Raw genomic sequence first — 20,938 nt, 5'->3', positions numbered from 1 at the left:
TGGTTCCTTCATTTTCAGCCCCACGTTTCTCTCTCTCTCTCTCTCTCTCTCTCTCTCTCTCTCTCTCTCTCTGTGTTAAACTTGCATTGACTTGAGGTCAACAATGCTAAGAGGACAAAGAAACTTGTTACGTATAATTTGAATTTCTCACATATATTTAGTATTGGTTATGTATATCTTCAAACACACACAAACACACACAGTTCCAATGGCAGACCAGAAAACGGCGGATTCCGGTGGTGTTTCCGGCGAAGCCACCGAAGCCCACATGCTGATTAATAGCTTTCCGATTTCGGTTACCCCGAAAAAACAAAAAATAAATAAGTATGCTTTGTGCATCTCTATTCTGGCTTCCATGACATCAATCTTGCTCGGATATGGTATATATACATACGTGTGTATATATATATATATATATATGATTGATTTCTTGTGTTTTACATATATAATACATATGATCAATTTGCAGATACTGGGGTTATGAGTGGAGCTACTATCTACATCAAGAAGGACCTTAAATTTTCCGACGTCCAAATCGAGATTTTGGTGGGTAGCATCAACATCTACGCGCTCGTCGGTGCAGCCGTAGCTGGCCGTACCTCCGACTGGATTGGCCGCCGCTGCACCATCATCTTTGCCGCCGCTATCTTTTTCGCCGGAGCTATACTGATGGGCTTCGCCACCAACTACTCCTTCCTCATGGTGGGTAGGTTCGTCGCCGGAGTCGGTATGGGATACGCACTCATGATAGCTCCGGTGTACGCAGCTGAGGTGGCGCCGCCTTCCTCTCGCGGCTTCCTAACTTCTTTTCCTGAGGTCTTTATCAATTTCGGTACGTGTCTGGTTCTAGTTTCTTCTTTGTATATATAATAAAGAAATTAAGTTTCTTGATTATTTATTGTGATTTAAATTAGGTGTTTTACTTGGATATGTGTCGAACTATGCATTCGCTAAGCTTCCGTTAGAACTGGGTTGGAGGGTCATGCTTGGAGTCGGCGCAATACCGTCTATCTTCCTTGCCGTTGGGGTGGTGGCCATGCCCGAGTCGCCTCGTTGGCTAGTCTTGCAGGGCCGTCTCAAGGATGCTCATAAGGTGCTCAACAAAACTTCTGACTCACCACAAGAAGCCCAATCAAGACTCGATGAAATCAAACAAGCCGCTGGATTGCCGGAAAGTTCCAACACAGAAGATGATGTCGTCTCAGTCCCGAAGCGCAACCGTGGTGCGGGCGTATGGAAGGAGCTCCTCCTCCGCCCCACCCCCACCGTTCGCCACATCTTGATTGCAGGTGTGAGTGTAAATTGGAATGTAGTTTTCGATTTTCCCCTAGATTTTGAAATTTCTAATTTTGGAACAATAATCTTCATTCCAATGGATTTCCACCCCTAACCGCCCTAAACGCAGGCTTGGGCATCCAGTTCTTCCAGCAAGCTAGCGGTATAGACGCAGTAGTTATGTACAGCCCAAGAATATACGAGAAGGCCGGCATACGAAACGACTCCGACAAGCTCCTGGCCACCATAGCCGTCGGCATCAGCAAAACCATGTTCATCCTCGTGGCCACGTTCCTGGTCGACAGGGTGGGCCGCCGCGCCCTCCTCCTGACAAGCTGCGGCGGCCTGGCGGCATCCCTCTTCGGGCTGGCCACCGGTTTGACCGTGATTGACCAAAACGACAACGAACGGAAACTAACGTGGGCCGTGGCCTTGTGTGTCGCCACGTCATTATCCAGCGTGGCGTTCTTCTCGATCGGAATGGGGCCCATTGCATGGGTGTACAGCTCCGAGATATATCCGTTGAGGCTGAGGGCGCAGGGGTGCAGCATGGGAGTTGCGGCGAATCGGTTCATGAGCGGGGTGGTGTTAATGACGTTTATATCCCTGTACGAGACGATTACGATTGGTGGGGCTTTCTTCTTGTTTACAGGTATAGCTGTTGTTGCATGGATCTTCTTCTACACTTTGCTGCCTGAAACACAAGGGAGAACCTTGGAGGAAATGGAGGACCTATTTGGCACTTTCTTTAATTGGAGGTCCACAAGCAAAGAGTTGAACATAAAGAAAGAGGCAAATAATACTGCCTAATATTTTAGAGTTTTCGAACATATTGTTTGAGGTTCATAATCATTGTACGAAAAATCATATCAAAACACACTTGCATAGCCATCACTTCTCGTCACATTAATGTACGAAAATCCTGAATGTGCAACAGAAAACACGACTATAACCAAACAACAAGAAAACGAAATGAATTTCGACCAGAAACCTCTGAAAATGACAGCTACTGCTAGCTAGAAAATCAGTGGCCAACCGATAGTATTTGTAAAAGTTAGGTTCAAGTTTGTTTATAATAACACCCATGCTGGCAATGTGATATGCAAACAAGAGATCTATAAACCGTGTAATCAGTAAATTAGACGTATAAAATGCTCGAGGAAGATCACGATCCTACAAATTTGAGAAAAAACAGAGAACCGTAATGTCGATTTCTTACAAGACAAGTGGGAAACATCAAGTAACTCGTCAAAAGTATAAAAACAAAAGCAAGCATATATTATAACAGCTAGCTGCTACTGAAGTTATCACCAGAAATGCTGACCTGGAAAGCCATCTCATACTTCTGAAGGCAAATACATCTCCGAAAATTCCAAACATAATCGACGATCTCTAATATCACCCCAGCCACCCCATCCCCTAAACCCAGCTTGATAACCTGTTTGATGCTCGTATACATGCACTCCCCACTTCGATTCAAGATTCGGAACTCTATCATTCTCTTCAACTTCAAAGTTGAAAACACCATTATCAATACAGACCATTTTCTCTCCTTGACCTTGATGCAAACCACATTTCCCGAAGTGAACAGCGCTTGTTCTAGGCCCCCTCAACGAGTAAACGGGCCCACCAAACGAAGGATAAACCGTGGCCCACATTGTTATATCCCAATTATAATCGTCGAACGAACAAAACTCACCAGCCTTTCTATGAATCTTTTTCCACACTGTTCGATTAAACGCGTACCCCACATTCCCCATTCTCTCAGCTATCAAACTCTCCCACCCTTCTCCCCTAGACTTCACATCTGACGGTGCAAGATTCGCAGCGTAACAATGCGGGCACTTTTTAGGTTTCATCTCTGTTAGTAACTGAATATTCCGATACGCGTTAGGGAAAATAAAATGGTCTTCTTCTATAAATAGAATGTGACCGAAATGGTTGCTCGTTTCTTTCAAACCATCCCACACTGTATTCATCATCCACCACCAATGATGCTTCAATGAAACAATCTTGGGCGATCTGTGGTTTCCGTACTGATCGGGATTCCCTTTGCATTTATTCTTCGCGGGGTCCTCTTTGTCTTTACAATCGTTAGGCGAAACTCCGGGAAAGCTATTGGGGAATATATGAGGCGAATAAGGGGCGAAAATCTGCTTAACTTGGCAGAATTTGATTTTTTCTACAATCTTGTTCATCTCTTTGTAGTATCCATCGTGACTGATGATAAGTAGGGTTTCGCTTATACCTACGACTTTCGAGAGGCTATCGACAGCTACTTGGAGATACTGAGGCCGGTTATGAACGTATAACACGATGACTATGTGATTTTTGGCTAATGTGGGGTGTAAATCTAGGTTTCTCGGTGGCATTTGATTACGTTTCTGTAACGAAATCGAAAACTCGTTCGGTTTGGGGAGCTTCGGATTCTTACTGGAAACCGAAGAAAAGTTGGGATTCGATTTCGATTCAACACTTTGATCGGTTTCAGATGAATATCTGCTAGTCAGCTCTATAAAAGTATTTGTCCTAAGTAATAACATCAACAGAATAACTAAGAGTATACCTATCAAAATCAAACGGCAAACAGCTACACCTTTCAACCGGGGTTTTCTGTAAGCAGCCACCATTAACAATAAGAGCTTCGTGCTTGCGCTAGATAGTTAAAAAACAAAACAAAAAAGCATAAAAAAAAAAGGAGCAGATCTTCACCTTTTGGAGAACATTGAAGCTGAATTTTTCACCATGGAGATAGAAAACGAACACCTCGCGACTTGTGGTGTTGACTATCGGAGAATCCAATAAAAAAATGGAAGAAATCAGCTTCAATTGATGAAACGGTGAAGAAAATGGATCGTTAAATGCGTGGAGAAGATGGGTTTTGAAGAATTTCAAGTAGTGGTGTTTCCATTGTTGCAATGGAAGAATTCAGATAGAAGAAAAAAGAAAAGGGGAAATTATATTTGATTCAAAGTTGTGAGACGACTCGGCCAAACACGGTGTTGACTCTGAGTCGTCTAGATTGGAGTTTTACTTTACGTGGGTAAACAGCAATTCACCCACCCCCTCAACTTGCATTTTCTCATTTTCAACTGTTTTATTTTATATATTATATACTCCAAATAATGAAAATATTTAGTGTTTGTATTTTTATAGGCTACAGATATTTGCAAGACGAAAATTACTAAGTGCAAGACCTTACTTCATGCAAGACCAAAATATAAATAAATTTACTAAGATCAAGACTGGAAATTACAAATATAACCCCAATAATAATTTAGATATTATTAATTTAAATTAAGTTAATTGCTATTGCAAGACCAAAAAAAAATACAAAAAAAAGAATAAAAAAAAAAAAAAAGAAAAAAGAGAGGGAACTCACTCACCCAACAAAACACCAACATCTTCTTCTTCACCCTCATTTTACACATTTTTTTTCCACAAAAAAATCTTCCATATTCTCCAAAACCCTTATCACATAAAACCCTCAAATCTTACTAAAACTTGAAAAGAAGGACATTATGGATACACAAGACATGAATATGGAGGATTCTAAGGTCGAAAAACACAAAGAGGTAAGAAATATTGTACTTTGTGATCGTTTTTCGCACCTCATTTCACGTACAAAAAAATCGACATGTACAGGTCGAAATATCAGCTTTATATCGACACTGCAGTGTCGAAAATGTCAAAATAATTCGACACCCATTAACTGTCGAATTATATTGAAATTATCGACATTCTGGTGTCGATATTAAGCGGATATTTCGACGCTAGTGTGTCGAATTATCACTTTACAATTGTGTAACCAATTTTCCGATTTTTCTTGCAGAGTTTTGTACCAGAAATTTGTTTAAACAATCGACACCAGTGTGTCGAAAATTTTCCAAAAAACCGACAAGTACAGGTCGATTTTTGTAAAACCGCAACTCCTTCAACATTAGTGCTACAATCGAACCCTAGAATCATCAACTATGTTCTAAAACGACTTGAATTCATTATTCTAACAATAAAATCATGTTTATCACATTTATTTCTCAAAAAAAAGTTAATTCAAAAAGTAATTTTTACTTGTTTTTCGTGAGATTGTTGCGGCGGGGTTGGGGCAACAACGGAGTTCAACGGCGACGGGCGACGGCGGTGGACTTCAACGGCGACGGCGACGGGGCGGCGGGCGACGGGGCGACGAACGGTTTTTTGCTGCAATTGATTTTTTTGTTTTCTTCAATCTTCCCTCCTCGTTTTGATTTTGTCAATTCAATTTCTTTTTTCTTTTTGTTTTATTAATTTTTTTTTTTAAATTGGTCTTGCAAAAGAAAATTAATAAAATAATTTTTTTTTGTTTGTATTTTATTAAGGTTATTATAGTCTTTTTATACTGAATTTAATAAAAAAAATTAAATTGGTCTTGCACTAAGTAAATTTCGTCTTGCAAATAGTCGCTGCCTTTTTATATTATAAATAACTAGTACCTTGACCCGTGCGTTGCACGGTGGACTGTTTCCGAAATTAAATAAGAAAAAAATTAGTTTAAATAATTGACATGCAAAACGGGAATATGAAAGATAATGTTATAATAAAAAATAAACTAACAACAAACAATATACGAACATAAATTGTTGTAAATACAAATATACTTGCAAGAACATAAATGAAACAACTTTGGATGAAAAGATTGTCGTTCTTAATGCGTAGCAAATTATAACATAACAACTACATCTTCAAAACGTTGAATCCACCTTCACATGCTGTACAATAATTTAAAGTGTGTTAATGATGCAAAAGTTAATTGTTCATAATAATTAATGTGAATAATATACAAAATTAGTTACCTGATATTTCGGAATACTTCTTTATAAACAACATTTGTTGTACTGTTGGAAGTATTTCCTTCTTTGTCAACTATAAGTATTTTCAATCCATTTCGAGCGGTAACCCTCGAAACAGCAACATACAGTTGTCCATGAGAGAAAACGGGCTTCGGAAGATATAGACCAACACATTTCAGTGATTGCCCTTGACTTTTATTTATTGTCATAGCAAATGAAAGAGCAATAGGGAATTGTCGACGTTGAAAATGAAACGGAATCCTCTTGTCTGATGGGGTTAACGACAATCTTGGTATGAAGACTTTGTCTCCAATATTTGAACCTGATATAATCTCTGCTTCCAGAACTCGGGTTCCTAATCGAGTAATTAACAATCTTGTACCATTACATAAACCGCTTGTCTGGCCAATATTCCTCAACAACATAACAGGAACACCAATTTTCAACTTTAACTCATGGTTTGGAAGACCTGAAGATGTAATGGTATTCAAAAATTCTGGTGTATATATGTCATTATGTACGGAGGAACTCTCATTGGCAGTACATGGACTATCAAAACTAAGATACGTTCTTTCATCACCCGGAATCAAAGATAACATGTAGTTGTTTACCATGTCAACAATTTCATTTGTAGGCGCCAATATAGCTCTCTCTCGTAAATAATTAGAATCTTTGACATTGGCCATGAGGTTTGGATACGTAGATTCCGCAATAGAAGCTATATGATCACCTGATGATTGTATCAGTAGTTCTTCAGGAATCTCAATTTCTGTCACCCCATCATTAGCTTCACCAGCAACACCATCACCTATACTCAACACCCAATCTGAAAATTTCTTCACATCAGGACAATCAAAATTGTTCGAACAAAGCCGCATATTTTTCGTCAATTTTAACACTTGACAGTCATACCACAAATATGAAGAATTTATGCTTGCAGACACAATTTCTTGTCTTGTACCTTTTGGAATGACAGGTAGGATTTGTCTAAAATCACCCCCGAAAACAACTGTTTTCCCACCAAATGGCTTGTTCTTACTATCATGAACAGAGTGCTTTAATATATCCCTGAAACTCTTATCCACAGACTCAAAGCAATGCTTGTGAGTCATTGGCGCTTCATCCCAAATGATCAACTTCGCCTTGATTATCAAATCAGCCAAAGGAGTGTCACACTTAATGTTGCAAGTTGATTCATCATCAACGTTGAAAGGAATTGCAAACCTAGAGTGTGCTGTTCTTCCACCTGGAATCAACAAAGCTGCTATTCCACTTGAAGCTACTGTCAACACTATTTCACCCTTTGATCTTAATGCTGCCGAAAGTGTTCTCCAAATAAATGTTTTACCAGTACCCCCGTAACCGTAAAGGAAAAATAAACCTCCACGTTTCTCATTTATACAAAGCATAATATTATCATATATCATCCTTTGTTCGTCATTAAGACTTGAGAAAAATCTAGCATGTTCGGTAGCTAATTCACTTCTGTCGTAATTCAGTTCATCATAGATAAGTCTGTTAATGACGAACATGCTAGATTTTTTACGAATTATTAATATAATAAAATCTTTTTGAGATAAACTGAACATGCTACAATAATATTAATTTTATTATATTAATAATTCATGTATTATTTTCGTAAGACATTTATCTCTTTTTATTTTTTTTTTTATACGTCTCTTTTTGAATGTTATTCATGTCTAGTAATTTGGCCCGTGCGTTGCACGGCCGCGTATTGAAAATAAAAATAAAAATACACATAAATAAATGATAATGAAAAAAAATAATATAAACAAAATTGATAAATGTCATGTTTAAAATAATACAATAGAAAAACCAAAGTGTAAAAATTCCACTAATTGCCAGCATAATGTATATATCAAGTTTAGAACTTGAATCTAATTTACATATATCTATATGCTCAGGGAAAAAAAGAGAATCGACATACTATTATTATTAGTTTTGCACTTTTAACAACATATGTCGATGCTAAAAAAAGGTAACATGTAATATATATGGAGTAGTGTTTTGAATAAAATTAGAAAGATAAAACAAAACATATATTAAATGCAGATATCGCACAAACAAAGCGGTAAATGCATTCAAAAAAATAATGGATGTTGGGCATAAGAAATTTATAAGTAATTTTTTTCGGAAACAATAGTAAAAAATAAAATAAATTGAATAGTGATATGAAAAATCATTCATCCAATTTTAAGTGGCTTTGGGTAATGCAATACAACTACGTCGGTATTCAATTTCACATATTTCACTAACAAAAACAATGTGTTTATAACATATATATTCTATTGTTTTTTTTTACTAAAATATATGAATATTTACTTGCATCTTATAAAAGTACTTATCTAACATAAATTAGAAATAATTGAAAACATAACCAAAAATAGTTCTAATTAAACAAAATATCTTACATCTAGCAATTCCCATGCAAAAAGTATTCTCTGTGGAAAGAATCCACTCCTTCTATGTTTATATGTTAAAGATGTTTAAATTGATCACATTCGCTTCCATGGTGTTACAAATTTGAAATTATCAAAAAAAAAAAAAAAAAAGAGAGAGAGAGAGAGAGAGTGAGAGATGCTACAAAGTTAAAATATTACCCAATGTCCTTTTTTTTTTTTTTGTTATATATATATCTATACATCCAGTACTAAATAATAAAAGAAGTGCTACAAAGTTAATATCTTCGTGCTCCAAAGAGATCGAGAAGTGCTCCAAATTAATATATTCGTGCTCCAAAGAGATCGAGATACATCCAACCAGTCGAGTCAGCAAAAGAAGAGATACGCTAATTTGTAAAGAAAGAAGATGCATTCTTCTGTTTCTGCTTAATGTACGCAAAACAAATATCCCAATAATACAATCACAAAATCAACAAAACAACAAAGAAAATAAATCCATAGATATATTTTTGCCTCATAGTTACAATACACGAATAGAAGCTTGTACAACTAAATTATAAAGACGTATTACTGTAAGATCTTTACTTATAATAGCAGTGTCTAAATCTTTACTTGTAATAGCAGTGTCTGTAAAATCTCGAGCATGCAAAATTGAGGGACTTGAGAGATGATAAGGCAAACAATTTTTTCAATCCACCACCTTTAACCATTTTTTCCTCGTTCTCTCCATTTCTATTAATCAAATATTTACTTTCTTGTTGCAAGGCTTTATTTTCAATCAAATTTGTTTTTGGTAAAAAAAAAAAAACAAATATATCAAAACAAATCTCAAGAAAGAAGATTAAAAAAAATACCAATAACGAAACAATACAAAGAACATCAACGATGTAGCATAAATGAACCAAAAGAAAAAAAAAACATTGGTAAACAAATTTATGGGTAACATGTATATATAGGAAAATTTATAGGGTGGAGATGGAGAAAGTGGGGCAGTTAAGAAAAGAAGTTGAAGATCACGTTGCGTGGAAAACCAAAAAAAAAAAAAAAAACAAAAAAATCACAGTTGATCATGATTAGTGGGGAAGGAAGGAAAAAAAAAAAAGATAATAATTATATAAAAAAAATAATAATTATATAAAAACAAAAAAAAAAACGTGCAATAAAAAATATTTCAATGTAGATCTTGGGATGAGAAAAAAAAAAAGCAGGAATTTTTTTAATTATATAATTAATTATATAAAAAAAAAGAAACTTGCAATAAAAAATATTTGAAAGTAGATCGTGAGATGGGAAAAAAATAGGAAAATAATATAATTGATCTTTATAAAAAAAACGTGGAATAAAAAATATTTCAATGTAGATCGTGGCATGGAAAAAAAAGAAGCTGGAAAAAAAATATAATTAATTATATAAAAAAAAAGGAAAAAGAAAAGTGGTATAAAAAAATTCTAAGTAGATCGTGGGATGGGAAAAAAAGAAGCCGGAAAAAAACATAATTAATTATATAAAAAGGAAAAAAAAAAAACGTACATAGAAGAGTAGAAAATAAAGGAATTTAAAAATAAAAAAACCCGTAGGGGAAAACCTTTCTTTTATATATAAAGATGAAAAAGGGAACATTTAGAATGACATACCGAATTACCGACATGTTCCTATCCCTCTCAATGAAATGTGCATTTACAGCTCCTGCCCAACCAAAGATATCAAAATTATCAAGTCAAAATGCTATTAAAATACCAAAACTGCACACTCATCTTGACAAACTATTAAAATCCAATATTAACCATACCATCCCAGCAAAACTCACGTAAAATATGCAAAACTAAATATTCGAATTCACTCAATTCCACCACGAAAACAAATATAATAACAGTGGCTATAATAATTGTAAAAAAAATCATGCTAAATCAATCACAGTTTGCACACATACACATACACATGCAGTTAATCAAGCAACCAAGCAACAAAGGGATTACATATTAAAACATTTGCCCACATAAAAAAATATATTTTCGAAGCAACAGCAAGTCAGCAACAGAATATATCATATGATGCATTCATTTGTTGTGTTTTCTCTCTTCGTATATATACAGGGTAAGAATACGTATTTTTTCGTAAAAACATGATGAATGCATTAAAAAAAAAAAAAAAAAAACCCAAATCGTTGTTGCAAACATCAACAGTAGAGTTAGACCGACATGAAGAGGCACAACATGGACATTAGATATTCTACAAACCTGGGAAAAATGACTGGCCTCAAACAGCTATTGTATCTTCAAGCTTTGGACAATAGATATTCTACAAACCTGGGAAAACATGTAATCCAAGAAAATTTACACTCTTGAGAAATAAAATAAAAACATAAATAAATAAAAGGAACACTCATGAGAAATCAATAAGGAAACAGCTGGAAATAATTTGACATTGTTCAAGCAATTGATCTTGGAAGGAAATCTCTTCGCATTGAAAAAGTTAGCAAATGACTTTTTCAAAGGAACGCCCAGATTAAAATGAACTCTGTTAAATAACTACTCTTAACACAATCGTATGAAATACACTCCAATGTCTCTCAAAACTCATTGCCATATTTATCGCAGGAGATCTGCTACTTCTTTCTCTGTAATGGAATTTATAAAGAAACGTCTGCAGGAAGGAGCAAGATGTGACAGAAACTTGCCGATGAACACAAAAATAACTGGCTAAAACTGGAAGAACGTGTATGAGCGAAAGTTTTTTTTTTTTTTTTTTGCATCTAAGTGAAATAAAAAACTGAATAAAAAAATAAATCTGTAAACCGCTTCATAAAAATTGGCAACAAAAAAACTACCAACGAAAATATTTAAAATTAAATACATACACATACCTCATGTTTTAAGTTTTAATTCCCTGGCATAGTTTTCTAGAGGCAGCATATTCTGATTTCCTCCCATTTTGAACTGAATCATCTTTTGATTCATAAAGAAGAAAAGAAAAAAACGATTATCTTTTGATTCATAAAGAATGTTAAGAATACGAAGAACAAATAACATAATTGAATTGTGAACAAAGACAAATATAATTAATTTCTTACGTTGAAGATTATTGATGTGATGAAAGAGAGGACAAAACAAATCTATATATATATAAAAAGACAATCTATGGGCCTAATATCTTGACACGTGGCATTTTTAGGGTTTCAAACCCTAGGCAACCCTAGGGGTAGTTTTTGTTATTCTTATAGTTCTAAGGACTTATTTTGTAATTTTGAAATAATTTTTTACGGTTTTTCATTCCTAATAGTTATACGGATTTCTTTTGTAATAGTTTTTTACGGTTTTTCATCTGCCCAAATCTACAAACAAAACTTCTCCCCATAACTTCTCTCTCTCTTTCGTGCGATTTCTGCATCATCATCGATCATCTAATTCCAATCGCCGGGGGCATTCCTTCATCTTAATACAGACATCAATTGTAAGATTTTTTTTAGAATAAATTGTTGCAGTCTGCTTTTTTCTTTCCCAGGAAAACCAGTAGTTCTGTTTTTTTTTTTTTTTCTTTTTCCTGTCTCCATCCATAAAATCGCCTTATATACTCAAGGTTTGTGTGCATGTCGTATTTATTGATTGGAGAGAAATTTTCTTGATGATAAATTTTGAGAGAGTCTTCGACATTTCCGTACTGTTTCTTAATTTGTTTGGCTAAAATTTTTAGAAAGTCATCTATGCGTTGTTATTGCCATGGATTCTAATATATAAAACAAATTTAATGTGCGTATGGCTGAAATTTTAATATTTAAAAAAAAATTGACTATTTTTTTTGGCCCTAATTCATTTTGGGAATTTTTTTTATGTAGTTTGTGCTGGTAAGTAAATAATTAGTTTGGATTATTGCAATGAAACTTCTTTTCTTATGCGCTTAAGAATAGTGGCAGGAGAACTTCTATTGTTTGTTGCTTCATTGAAAATGTTCCTCACAAACACGAGGGTTAGCGAATTTTGACTTTTGTGACCAAATTTAACAATAATATATTAATAAACTCCACAGTTCTTTGATCTTTGCTTTTCTTTATTACAGATGTTATTGTAGTTTCGTTTGCAATTTTCTTTCTTCAACCCGCGCTGATAAAAACTGCAACACCATAGAAAAACAGAAACCACGATAGAACCCACTAATCTGACATTTTCCAATACCGGCATTCCGCGATAGTCTTAAAATAATTTCTATTAACCATGTTTTTCAAATTTATGTTATGTGTTCTGAAAAACAATTTAATATCTGCAACAGTTTGTTCATTCTATTGAGATTACAAGCTCTTTAAATGTATTTGTTTTACTTGCAGGTTTGTCAACACAAGTAATAATTTATTAAGATGTCGACACAAGCAACAATTGGAACTTATTATTGTGCTTCGATTCATTTTTCTGTTGGATATTTGCTGATTGTTAATTATTGTTGCTAATTTCAGGTCACCTACGGATCATAAATGGTTGAGAGACCTCATTAATGGCATATTTCGCCTGAACTGGTTTGGAGCAAAGAGTTGGAAAGAATGAAAATATTAATGAGGAATACTGGAATAACAGTAGCAACCTTTTTTGGAAGGCGCGGAAGCATCAGTACTACAGGTAAATAATTTGTTTATGAATTGGAAAAAAAAAAAAAACAGAAATGATAGAATATGCAACTTCCCAGCATTTAATAACTAATATCAATGTGATTAATCAACAAATTTTATGCACAACTCTCTAATTTAAGAAAAAGTCTGAATGTTTAACTAATTGCTGAATCCAAGAAACAATACATTCAAATTTGGATAGTAAGATTTTTCGAGTTTTTCCTGACAGTTGTCAGATGGAATAGGTATAGGTTACTCAATCACATTTGATGACCAAGTATAATCTAAAGGCTAGACGTAAAGCCTTTGGTGAGGTGCACGTTGATAGCAATATCCCAGAGGCTGAGTTATTGGAAGAAGATGATAGTGTTAGCAGTGATGACATAGACGAGCATAGAGATGATGTCACTACAGACGGAGACAATCGAAACGATGATGTTGATCACATTCAAGAGGTTGGCAGTGATTAAATCGATGGTGAGGATTTTGACCTAGAATTTAGCATAATTTACGTTTTTTGAAAAAATCTCTCCATTTTCACTGCTTCAATATATTTCTCAGTCGTCAAGTTAAAGTATCCCGACCATTCTTGACCATTTAACCCGATTCTGCATCAAACTACTCTTTCGTTTTAAAAATTCCCATCTAATTTCTACGATTAGTTCCATTTCTACTTATTCTTACCCTTCTTGATCTCTTTACGCATCTTGATCGGTTTCAGTATTATTTTTTGAAATCTTAACCTTCTGACCTCTTTTCAACAATTCTTACATTTTTTTAAAAGTTCTCCCCTTCTTCACAATTTTGACGAATTTAAGAGTTGTTTTCAAACCTTATCATCTTCGGCGCCCGCTTTAAAAAAAATCAAATAATTCGTTTAAAAAAATTCTCACCAATTCATTCGTTTAATCTATTCCCCAGCCTGAACAAAATGGTGCATTCAGTATCGAATCTAAAGTGAGTATATAGTAGATATATAAATGTTCTGCTGGTTTTACCTTGCCTTGAGTTATTATGTTTGTGTAGTTGACTAATATAATTGTTTGGCCTCACTTTTCCATATGTTAGGTGGACAGAGTATATCTCAACACTCATGCGCTAATGCTATGATCGCTTTTATGGACTAAGACCGTAAAAAATGCGAGCTTACAATATTCTTTCATGACATTGGTGAGATTTTCATATATATATATATATATATATATATATATATATATATATATATATATATATATATATATATATATATATTTCACGATTAGATATATGTATTTCCCTTATCTATTTGGTTCATATTGAATGTTTCTCATTTTTGCAGCACACAGGAAACAAAATTCCTATTATTCCTGAATTCTCAAATCTAGAAAGTTGTCAATGACGCTCGCTGCGCCGGAGCTTCATGAAGACGTGACAGCTTGATGAAGACCTGATGGTGTATCCATTGTTCTCATAGTATTTGCAGGTAATCTGCTTTCCTCCAAAAACAAAAAAATTGCAGGTAATCCACTATTTTCTCTTATTTTTTAGAATATAATCGGTACAAATATTGCAGCGTTATACCAACCCATTCAGGGTGCATTAATTTTCAATGTATAGTTTTACTGCTTAAAAATGTTCCTCACAGACACGAGGGATAATTGCATTTTGCAATAAAATTTATTGGGTTTTATCTAAGGGTTTATCATAAGAATCACAGTGAAAATATTTTTTACACAATATTATTTCTATTATTTATTCAAGCATCTTCACAATAGTTTTTATCATTTAATTTTTAATATAAATCTTAAACTTTATTTGTTTTAGTTATATAAATTATTCATGACATATTATTTTGATTAAATAAATCTGATGGTGATTTCCAAAGTTATTGGTTTTAATCTTCAGATATCCCATATTCTATTTAACTTTGTATCAGTGTTTTTTGTTAATAATACTGTGATCATTTGAGTTATTGGATGGTCAGGTTAGATTAACTGTTGAACTTGCGGAGCAATAGTGCGGGGAACTTTTTATTGTTGTCTAGGTGAGTTTTGTTTTTGTGTATCTGTTTTTATATTCTCATCCCCTTTGCTATCTCATAGGTTATCTATCTCATAAGTTGAGTGACAAAGGATAACTTTAATGTGATTAAAATAAGGGATTCGTTTACTTTCTTCTGTATGTTTATGCGAATACACATTTTTTTCCGTTTATATAGAGTAATAATGATGTTTATGTGTCACTTGAGGTGTAAAATAAACCGTTGCACATCTGTATACAATGATTATGATGTTTTTTTAATTTGGCTTATTTTTCTTGATCTTTAGTAGGATGTTCTTATAATTTTGCTGTTTTTTTATTGTTTTCTAGAGAGCAGACCTATTTTTGGTGCTCTTTTTTTCCATCATTTTTCTTCTCAATAGCGTAAAATCCCTCTCTTATCATAAATTAGTGTGCACTCAGTGAGCTCTTCTTCCAACTAAAGGGGGTGACATTTGCTGAAGCTCCTTTTTTGGTTTCACTGCAGGTTTTATTCAAATCTTTGTTATTCGACTAGAATTTTTAAGAAGTTGTTTGCTTTTGCAATAATTCTGTCTTTGACTTTGGCTGAGTTTCTCGGTTAAATCTTTGAGTTTCTATATTTCGATTGTTGTGTGGATGTTTATTGTTCATTTTTTGCTCTAAAATCATGCAAAATCTAGAGATTTTAGAAATCATGGATTTGTTTTAGTGTTTTTCTATGAAATCATGCAAAATCTAGAGATTTTAGAAATCATGAATTTTTTTTAGTGTTTAGTATTTATAGGAATTCTTATTTTGGACGTTACTTTCAACCTGTGTTTATATCTTTGTGTCACTTTGCTGAAAATCCTATGCTCAATGTTTGGTTTGTTTCAATATTATTTTGCAATAATTAGTTAAAATACCATTAATCGTATTTTGTGTTTGACAGGTTAACCATCTACAAGTGTTCGATGCTTGAGGATAGAACAACATTATAAAACCATTCATTTGCATCAACATTTATATAGTGATGTTTATGTGTGAATTGAGGTGTTAAATAACAACTGCACATTTTGTATACAGTATTTATGATGTTTTTTTAATTTGGCTTATTTTTCTTCATCTTGATGTTGGTTGAATAAAGTTCACTTTGGTTTTTGCGTTTAGTCCTCATGTTGTCATAGCTTTTAGGATTGCATCATCATCTTCCTCCGTGATCGTTGACAGTTTTTGCAATCACTATAAACATTAAAATCAAACTAATTTCATTGTTAAAACAATGCTCTGTGGATTTGTTCTTTTTAGATCAACATTTTGAATTTTTATCAAGGTTGATAATGCTAAAAAGCAGTATATGTTGTGTTCTAACTATGGTACCGAGTATTCCATCAAAAAAAAAACATGGTACTGAGTAATTAAAATAAACCTATATTTGTTCACCTTTTTATTCAATCAAATATTAAAAATATATATTTTCCATTAAAAATATTTAACAATATATAATAACCGTGCATCGCACGGGTGTATTACTAGTAATAATAATAATCTCTATACAGCTACAGTGTTCTTCGATGTTCTTGGTAACATGTATATATAGGAAAATTTATGGGGTTAAGATGGAAAAAAATGGGGCAGTTAAGAAAAGAAATTGAAGATTACGTTGAGTGGAAAACCAAAAGAAAAAAGAAGGAAAAAAAAAAAAAATGACAGTTAATCAATCGTGATTAGTGGTGAAGGAAAAAAAAATAATAATTACATAAAAAAAAAGAGAAGAAATGTGCAATAAAAACTATTTCAAAGTAAAAAAAGAAGCATAAAACAAATATAATTAATTATATATCAAAAAAACGTGAAATAAATTTTTTTTCCATCATGCGATAAAAGAGGAGAAAAGAGGATAATAGAGGAAATGGGCAAATTTTCCCATCGTGCAGAAAAAGTATAAAAAGTAATTATATATATAAAAAAAATGGAACATACATAGAAGAGGAGAAAAGAAAGGAGAAAATAAAGGGATTTGTTTATTTAAAAAAAAAACTGTTTTTTTAGGGTTTCGGGGAAAACCTTTCTTTATTTTTTATTAATAATTTTATTATATTAATAATTCTTCAATATACGTACCCCTTAGATTTAAATATTATCATTAATTCTAATATAATAATATTAGAATTATTAACAATTGTAGCATGTTCAGTTCATCTTTTTGAGATAAACTGAACATGCTAGATTTTTTATTTTATATATACTCGAAATAATGAAAATATTTAGTGTTTGTATTTTTATATTATAAATAATAATAATATCCAGATAGCTATAAATACAAAAAGTCCAAAATTAATAGTCAAATTAGTTGCACTATACATACAATTGAGTATTGACAACTGACATTAATTCTATATTTAATTTTTCTTAAAGCTATATTGACTGTTTTATAGTTTTATTAATTCTTAATTATTAATGGTAAATAAATGGAGTAGACTGTAGAAGTACTTACCTAAAATCTTAACCTTTTATATATAGTTAAATAAATCAATAAATTTAAAATAAAAACCTTTTATTTTTTTTATAAAGATATTGAATTTTAGACTAATTTTGAACCAAAAAAAAAAAAAAAAAGTTGTAATTATTGAACAACTCAAAGCACGAGTTATTATCACAAGCACACACTGCCCTCTAAAAATGGTACAATCAAAATCAATCGAAATAAACCTAATCAAAATCAAAATCACAGCCTCAGAGGCCAGTATGCAAATAGTGTGTCACAAATTTCATGTCATCAAATTGAATTTCTGGCTTTTTTTTTTATCAAATAACAAATCATCATTCTCATGCCAGAAAAATAAAAAAAGAAGAAATATCTTCGCCAATGGACTAAAAATAACTCGAAAAACTTCACTTGTATATAAGTGCGTCACGCCCTGGTCCAATGCCGATATAGTGAATGGGTACACCGACAAGTTCTTCTATCCTCTCTACGTAATTCCGTGCAGCCTTTGGCAGCTCGGAGTACTCTCTGATGGACGAAATATCAGTCTGCCACCCTGGCATAACTTCATACTCGACCTATACAAAAACACGGAGAGAGGAAATTAGACAAAGTCAAGAAAAGTCTACGATTAATCCAAATCCTTTATTATAGAAAGAGAACGTAAATTAGAACTTGCCTCGAGTTGCTCAAGAAGTCGCAAATCTGCAGGGAATGATGGGACTGGGGTTCCATCACTTTGCTTGTACGAAACTCCCAATTGAATTTCTGATAAATCTGACAATACGTCAAGCTTAGTAAGGTTCAAAGAGGAGAATCCGTTAATCTGACAGCAGTATTTCAATGCAGCTATGTCAAGCCATCCACAGCGACGAGGGCGACCGGTTGTAGTGCCAAATTCCTGTCCAGCAAATCTAAGTAAATCACCCCCTTTACCCAATATTTCGGTTGGGAAAGGACCAGAACCAACTCGTGTAGTATACGCTTTCACCTGCATAATTGTTTATCAAGAAAAAAACAGAAAGCAATCGTGAGTAAAACCACTACAAAAGTATAAGATCGAAAATTATCTAAGAAAGGTATTTTTAAGCCCATTTACCACTCCTATAAGATCACCAAGAACTCGAGGAGCAATACCAAGGCCCGTGCAGATTCCTCCAGCAGATGGGCTAGAGGAAGTTACGAAAGGGTACGTTCCAAAATCAACGTCCAACATAGTTGCCTGACCACCTTCTACCAAAATCTTTTTCTTCTGGGATATGGCATCGTTAACAAAATGCACAGTATCGACAATGAAGGGCTCCAACCTCTCAGCATACCTTTTGTACCGTTCAACTTCCTCCTTGAGCATGTCGGGGGTATAGTTAAAACCTTGGAATCTCGATGCAGCATCGGATAATAAAAGATCGAGTTTCTGAGCAAAAGTATCCATATGCCTCAAGTCACTCACTCTTATGCCATTACGGATAACCTTGCTTGAATAGCAAGGCCCAATACCTCTCCTTGTGGTTCCGATGAATGATTTAGCAAGTTCGGCTTCCCTAAGCCCATCGACAATTTGATGAAAATCGAATAATAGGTGAGCACGGTCGGATATTAAGATCCTTCCATCGCAAGCAACTCCGTTGGATTCGAGCCCATCAACTTCTTTGAAGAATCCAGGTACATGGACCACAACCCCGTTACCAATTACACAGAGAGTGTCCTCGTTAAGAATTCCTGAGGGAACAAGGTGAAGCGCAAACTTCTTGCCCTCTGAATTGTAAATTGTGTGGCCAGCATTAGCTCCGCCCTGAGATTAAATGGTATTGAAGGTTTCAGAATAAACAAATCCAAGAAACGAAAAGCACGATTTCTTTTCATTCCACTCAGAAGCTGCAAATGGTTATTCCAAATAAATACTTATGACTTCAATAAAACCACCTCACACATCACCAGTGTGTAGTGTCTAATATATTTATATGACGATAGTCGTATCTTATACAGAGGAAATGGTGCAATTAACAAAAACAAAACTATGCACATACTTATTCAAGGATTATCTGCATGCACTAATGCTTTGAGATAATCACAGGTCAATAATCTTTCTATCCAGGTTAAATTCTACAGAAGGCTCTACAAAAAGCTTCACAAATTAGGTCTCCAAAAAGCTTCATAAATTATACAATTCAAAGAGAAACTTCCCCCAATTTTTGGAAAGTGAAAAGATTAAAGAAAGAATCCCCTAGATGATATTTCTTTCCTTCTTTACTTAGCTATCAAAGAGGACGAACTTGAAAAAAATATGCATAGCGAAACAATCGAAAACCACATATTTTGCCATAAATCGAAACAGGCGAAAATCGAAACTATAAAAAAGCACAATGAGAAAATGAAGGAGACACACACACACACACACACACACACACCTACCTGGCAACGCGCGACGATGTCGAATTGCTTGGCGAGGATATCGACGAGCTTTCCCTTGCCTTCATCTCCCCACTGACATCCAAGGACGCCCGATACTTGACTCAGCGATCCAATCCGACTCGGTCCCGATCCCAAATCAGCAGCTCCTTGCTCTATCACGACGGAGCCGCTCTTCGCGGCAGCGGAGCAGATAATCGTCTTCTGCTGCTTGTTGTTGGCGGAAAAGGAGAGCTGAGGGTGGGTGTGGGACCCGCAGAGCTGTCTGGAGAGTGCGCCGTTCCACGTACGCGGCGAGGAGGAAATGGAGGCGGAGGACGAGATGCTCATGACGGCGGTGGGGCAGCGGAGGCGGAGGGAGTGATAGAGAGAGGATTGAGGGTTTAGGGAGGAGATGTGTCCGACTCAGAAAGTCAACAATTGTGTTTTTTTTTATTTTATTTCTATACAATTTTTCATCTACTTTAAGAAATTTATATTTATATATATAGTTCGAGCAATAATACGTTGGCGAATTAAATTTTGATAAATTTACAACAAGTTTTTAGAAAGCTTATTCTAATTCTATTGTGCCGTAGGCGTAGAGTATGATCTTGAAAATTAATATTCAATAAATTAACAAATTCACTTAAATAATGATTTTTTTTTCTCAAGTCCAACTCGAAGACAATGTGCTAAGTTAATAATTCGGGAAAAATATAAAATAATACATATTTTTAAAATTCCTATATGCCCGATGTGATATATATAAACTAATAATACCTATAAATAACGCTGCGAACATATAGTATCATCTAATCTACGATAACTTTGTAAATATTCAACAAAATATGATTTATTTTTTATTTTTTATTCTTGTTGAAATTGACAATATCACCTTCAATCCCGCCTCTCGATTTTCTTAATGTGGTAAGAACTTTCGGTATACTTTAGTCATAGC

General features: G+C 34.1%; 4 protein-coding genes and 1 non-coding gene across 12 annotated transcripts; 2 read left to right on the top strand and 3 right to left on the bottom strand.

Annotated features, from left to right (window-relative positions):
* The first annotated feature begins 169 nt into the window (after positions 1-169).
* On the top strand, positions 170-2,195 carry LOC105976630 (putative polyol transporter 1). Its single transcript, XM_013001881.2, has 4 exons — positions 170-380; positions 470-832; positions 915-1,289; positions 1,406-2,195. Exons 1-4 carry the CDS (start codon positions 170-172, stop codon positions 2,083-2,085), a joined length of 1,629 nt encoding a protein of 542 aa, XP_012857335.2. The 3' UTR covers positions 2,086-2,195.
* On the bottom strand, positions 368-4,205 carry LOC105976627 (alpha-1,6-mannosyl-glycoprotein 2-beta-N-acetylglucosaminyltransferase). The gene is made up of 3 exons (XM_088825481.1): positions 3,988-4,205; positions 2,600-3,888; positions 368-2,007 (listed from the first exon to the last, which is right to left on the bottom strand). The coding sequence occupies exons 1-2, from the start codon at positions 4,020-4,022 to the stop codon at positions 2,613-2,615; spliced, it is 1,311 nt and encodes a 436-aa protein (XP_088681607.1). The 5' UTR covers positions 4,023-4,205; the 3' UTR covers positions 368-2,007; positions 2,600-2,612.
* Positions 4,206-6,103: 1,898 nt separating this feature from the next.
* Positions 6,104-7,636, bottom strand: LOC148766726 (uncharacterized). Its single transcript, XM_088825513.1, has one exon. It carries the CDS (start codon positions 7,634-7,636, stop codon positions 6,104-6,106), a length of 1,533 nt encoding a protein of 510 aa, XP_088681639.1.
* A 4,154-nt stretch (positions 7,637-11,790) lies between these two features.
* LOC105976400 (uncharacterized) lies at positions 11,791-16,270 on the top strand. Of its 8 annotated transcripts, none has more exons than XR_016034343.1 (7): positions 11,804-11,977; positions 12,972-13,131; positions 13,367-13,598; positions 14,190-14,291; positions 14,440-14,619; positions 15,085-15,144; positions 16,054-16,270. It is a non-coding gene; the product is annotated as an uncharacterized LOC105976400 (transcript). The 8 variants fall into 8 exon arrangements; XR_016034342.1 differs by having other exon boundaries at positions 11,805-11,977; positions 14,440-14,583; XR_016034339.1 differs by having other exon boundaries at positions 11,791-11,977; positions 14,440-15,627.
* A 1,514-nt stretch (positions 16,271-17,784) lies between these two features.
* LOC105976554 (adenylosuccinate synthetase, chloroplastic) lies at positions 17,785-20,593 on the bottom strand. Its single transcript, XM_013001789.2, has 4 exons — positions 20,002-20,593; positions 18,689-19,381; positions 18,269-18,580; positions 17,785-18,167 (listed from the first exon to the last, which is right to left on the bottom strand). Exons 1-4 carry the CDS (start codon positions 20,326-20,328, stop codon positions 17,997-17,999), a joined length of 1,503 nt encoding a protein of 500 aa, XP_012857243.1. The 5' UTR covers positions 20,329-20,593; the 3' UTR covers positions 17,785-17,996.
* Between the last annotated feature and the right edge of the window lie 345 nt (positions 20,594-20,938).

The sequence above is a fragment of the Erythranthe guttata genome, chromosome 11, assembly GCF_056151865.1.
Source record: "Erythranthe guttata isolate IM_541 chromosome 11, IM_541, whole genome shotgun sequence".
NCBI lineage: Eukaryota > Viridiplantae > Streptophyta > Magnoliopsida > Lamiales > Phrymaceae > Erythranthe > Erythranthe guttata.
This window is presented reverse-complemented; position numbering and strand designations above follow the sequence as displayed.

What these genes read in the sequence shown, in the direction of transcription:
- LOC105976630 (XM_013001881.2), top strand. Translation starts at nt 170, where the DNA reads ATGTATATCTTCAAACACACACAAACACACACAGTTCCAATGGCAGAC. An exon ending in ATCAATCTTGCTCGGATATG is followed by an intron (nt 381 to 469) that starts GTATATATACAT and finishes ATCAATTTGCAG; the next exon opens with ATACTGGGGTTATGAGTGGA. An exon ending in TCGCCACATCTTGATTGCAG is followed by an intron (nt 1,290 to 1,405) that starts GTGTGAGTGTAA and finishes CCCTAAACGCAG; the next exon opens with GCTTGGGCATCCAGTTCTTC.
- LOC105976627 (XM_088825481.1), bottom strand. Translation starts at nt 4,022, where the DNA reads ATGGTGAAAAATTCAGCTTCAATGTTCTCCAAAAG. An exon ending in GCTTCAATGTTCTCCAAAAG is followed by an intron (nt 3,889 to 3,987) that starts GTGAAGATCTGC and finishes GGCTGCTTACAG; the next exon opens with AAAACCCCGGTTGAAAGGTG.
- LOC148766726 (XM_088825513.1), bottom strand. Translation starts at nt 7,636, where the DNA reads ATGTTCGTCATTAACAGACTTATCTATGATGAACTGAATTACGACAGA.
- LOC105976554 (XM_013001789.2), bottom strand. Translation starts at nt 20,328, where the DNA reads ATGAGCATCTCGTCCTCCGCCTCCATTTCCTCCTCGCCGCGTACGTGG. An exon ending in ACATCGTCGCGCGTTGCCAG is followed by an intron (nt 19,382 to 20,001) that starts GTAGGTGTGTGT and finishes ATTTAATCTCAG; the next exon opens with GGCGGAGCTAATGCTGGCCA. An exon ending in GACTTCTTGAGCAACTCGAG is followed by an intron (nt 18,168 to 18,268) that starts GCAAGTTCTAAT and finishes GTTTTTGTATAG; the next exon opens with GTCGAGTATGAAGTTATGCC.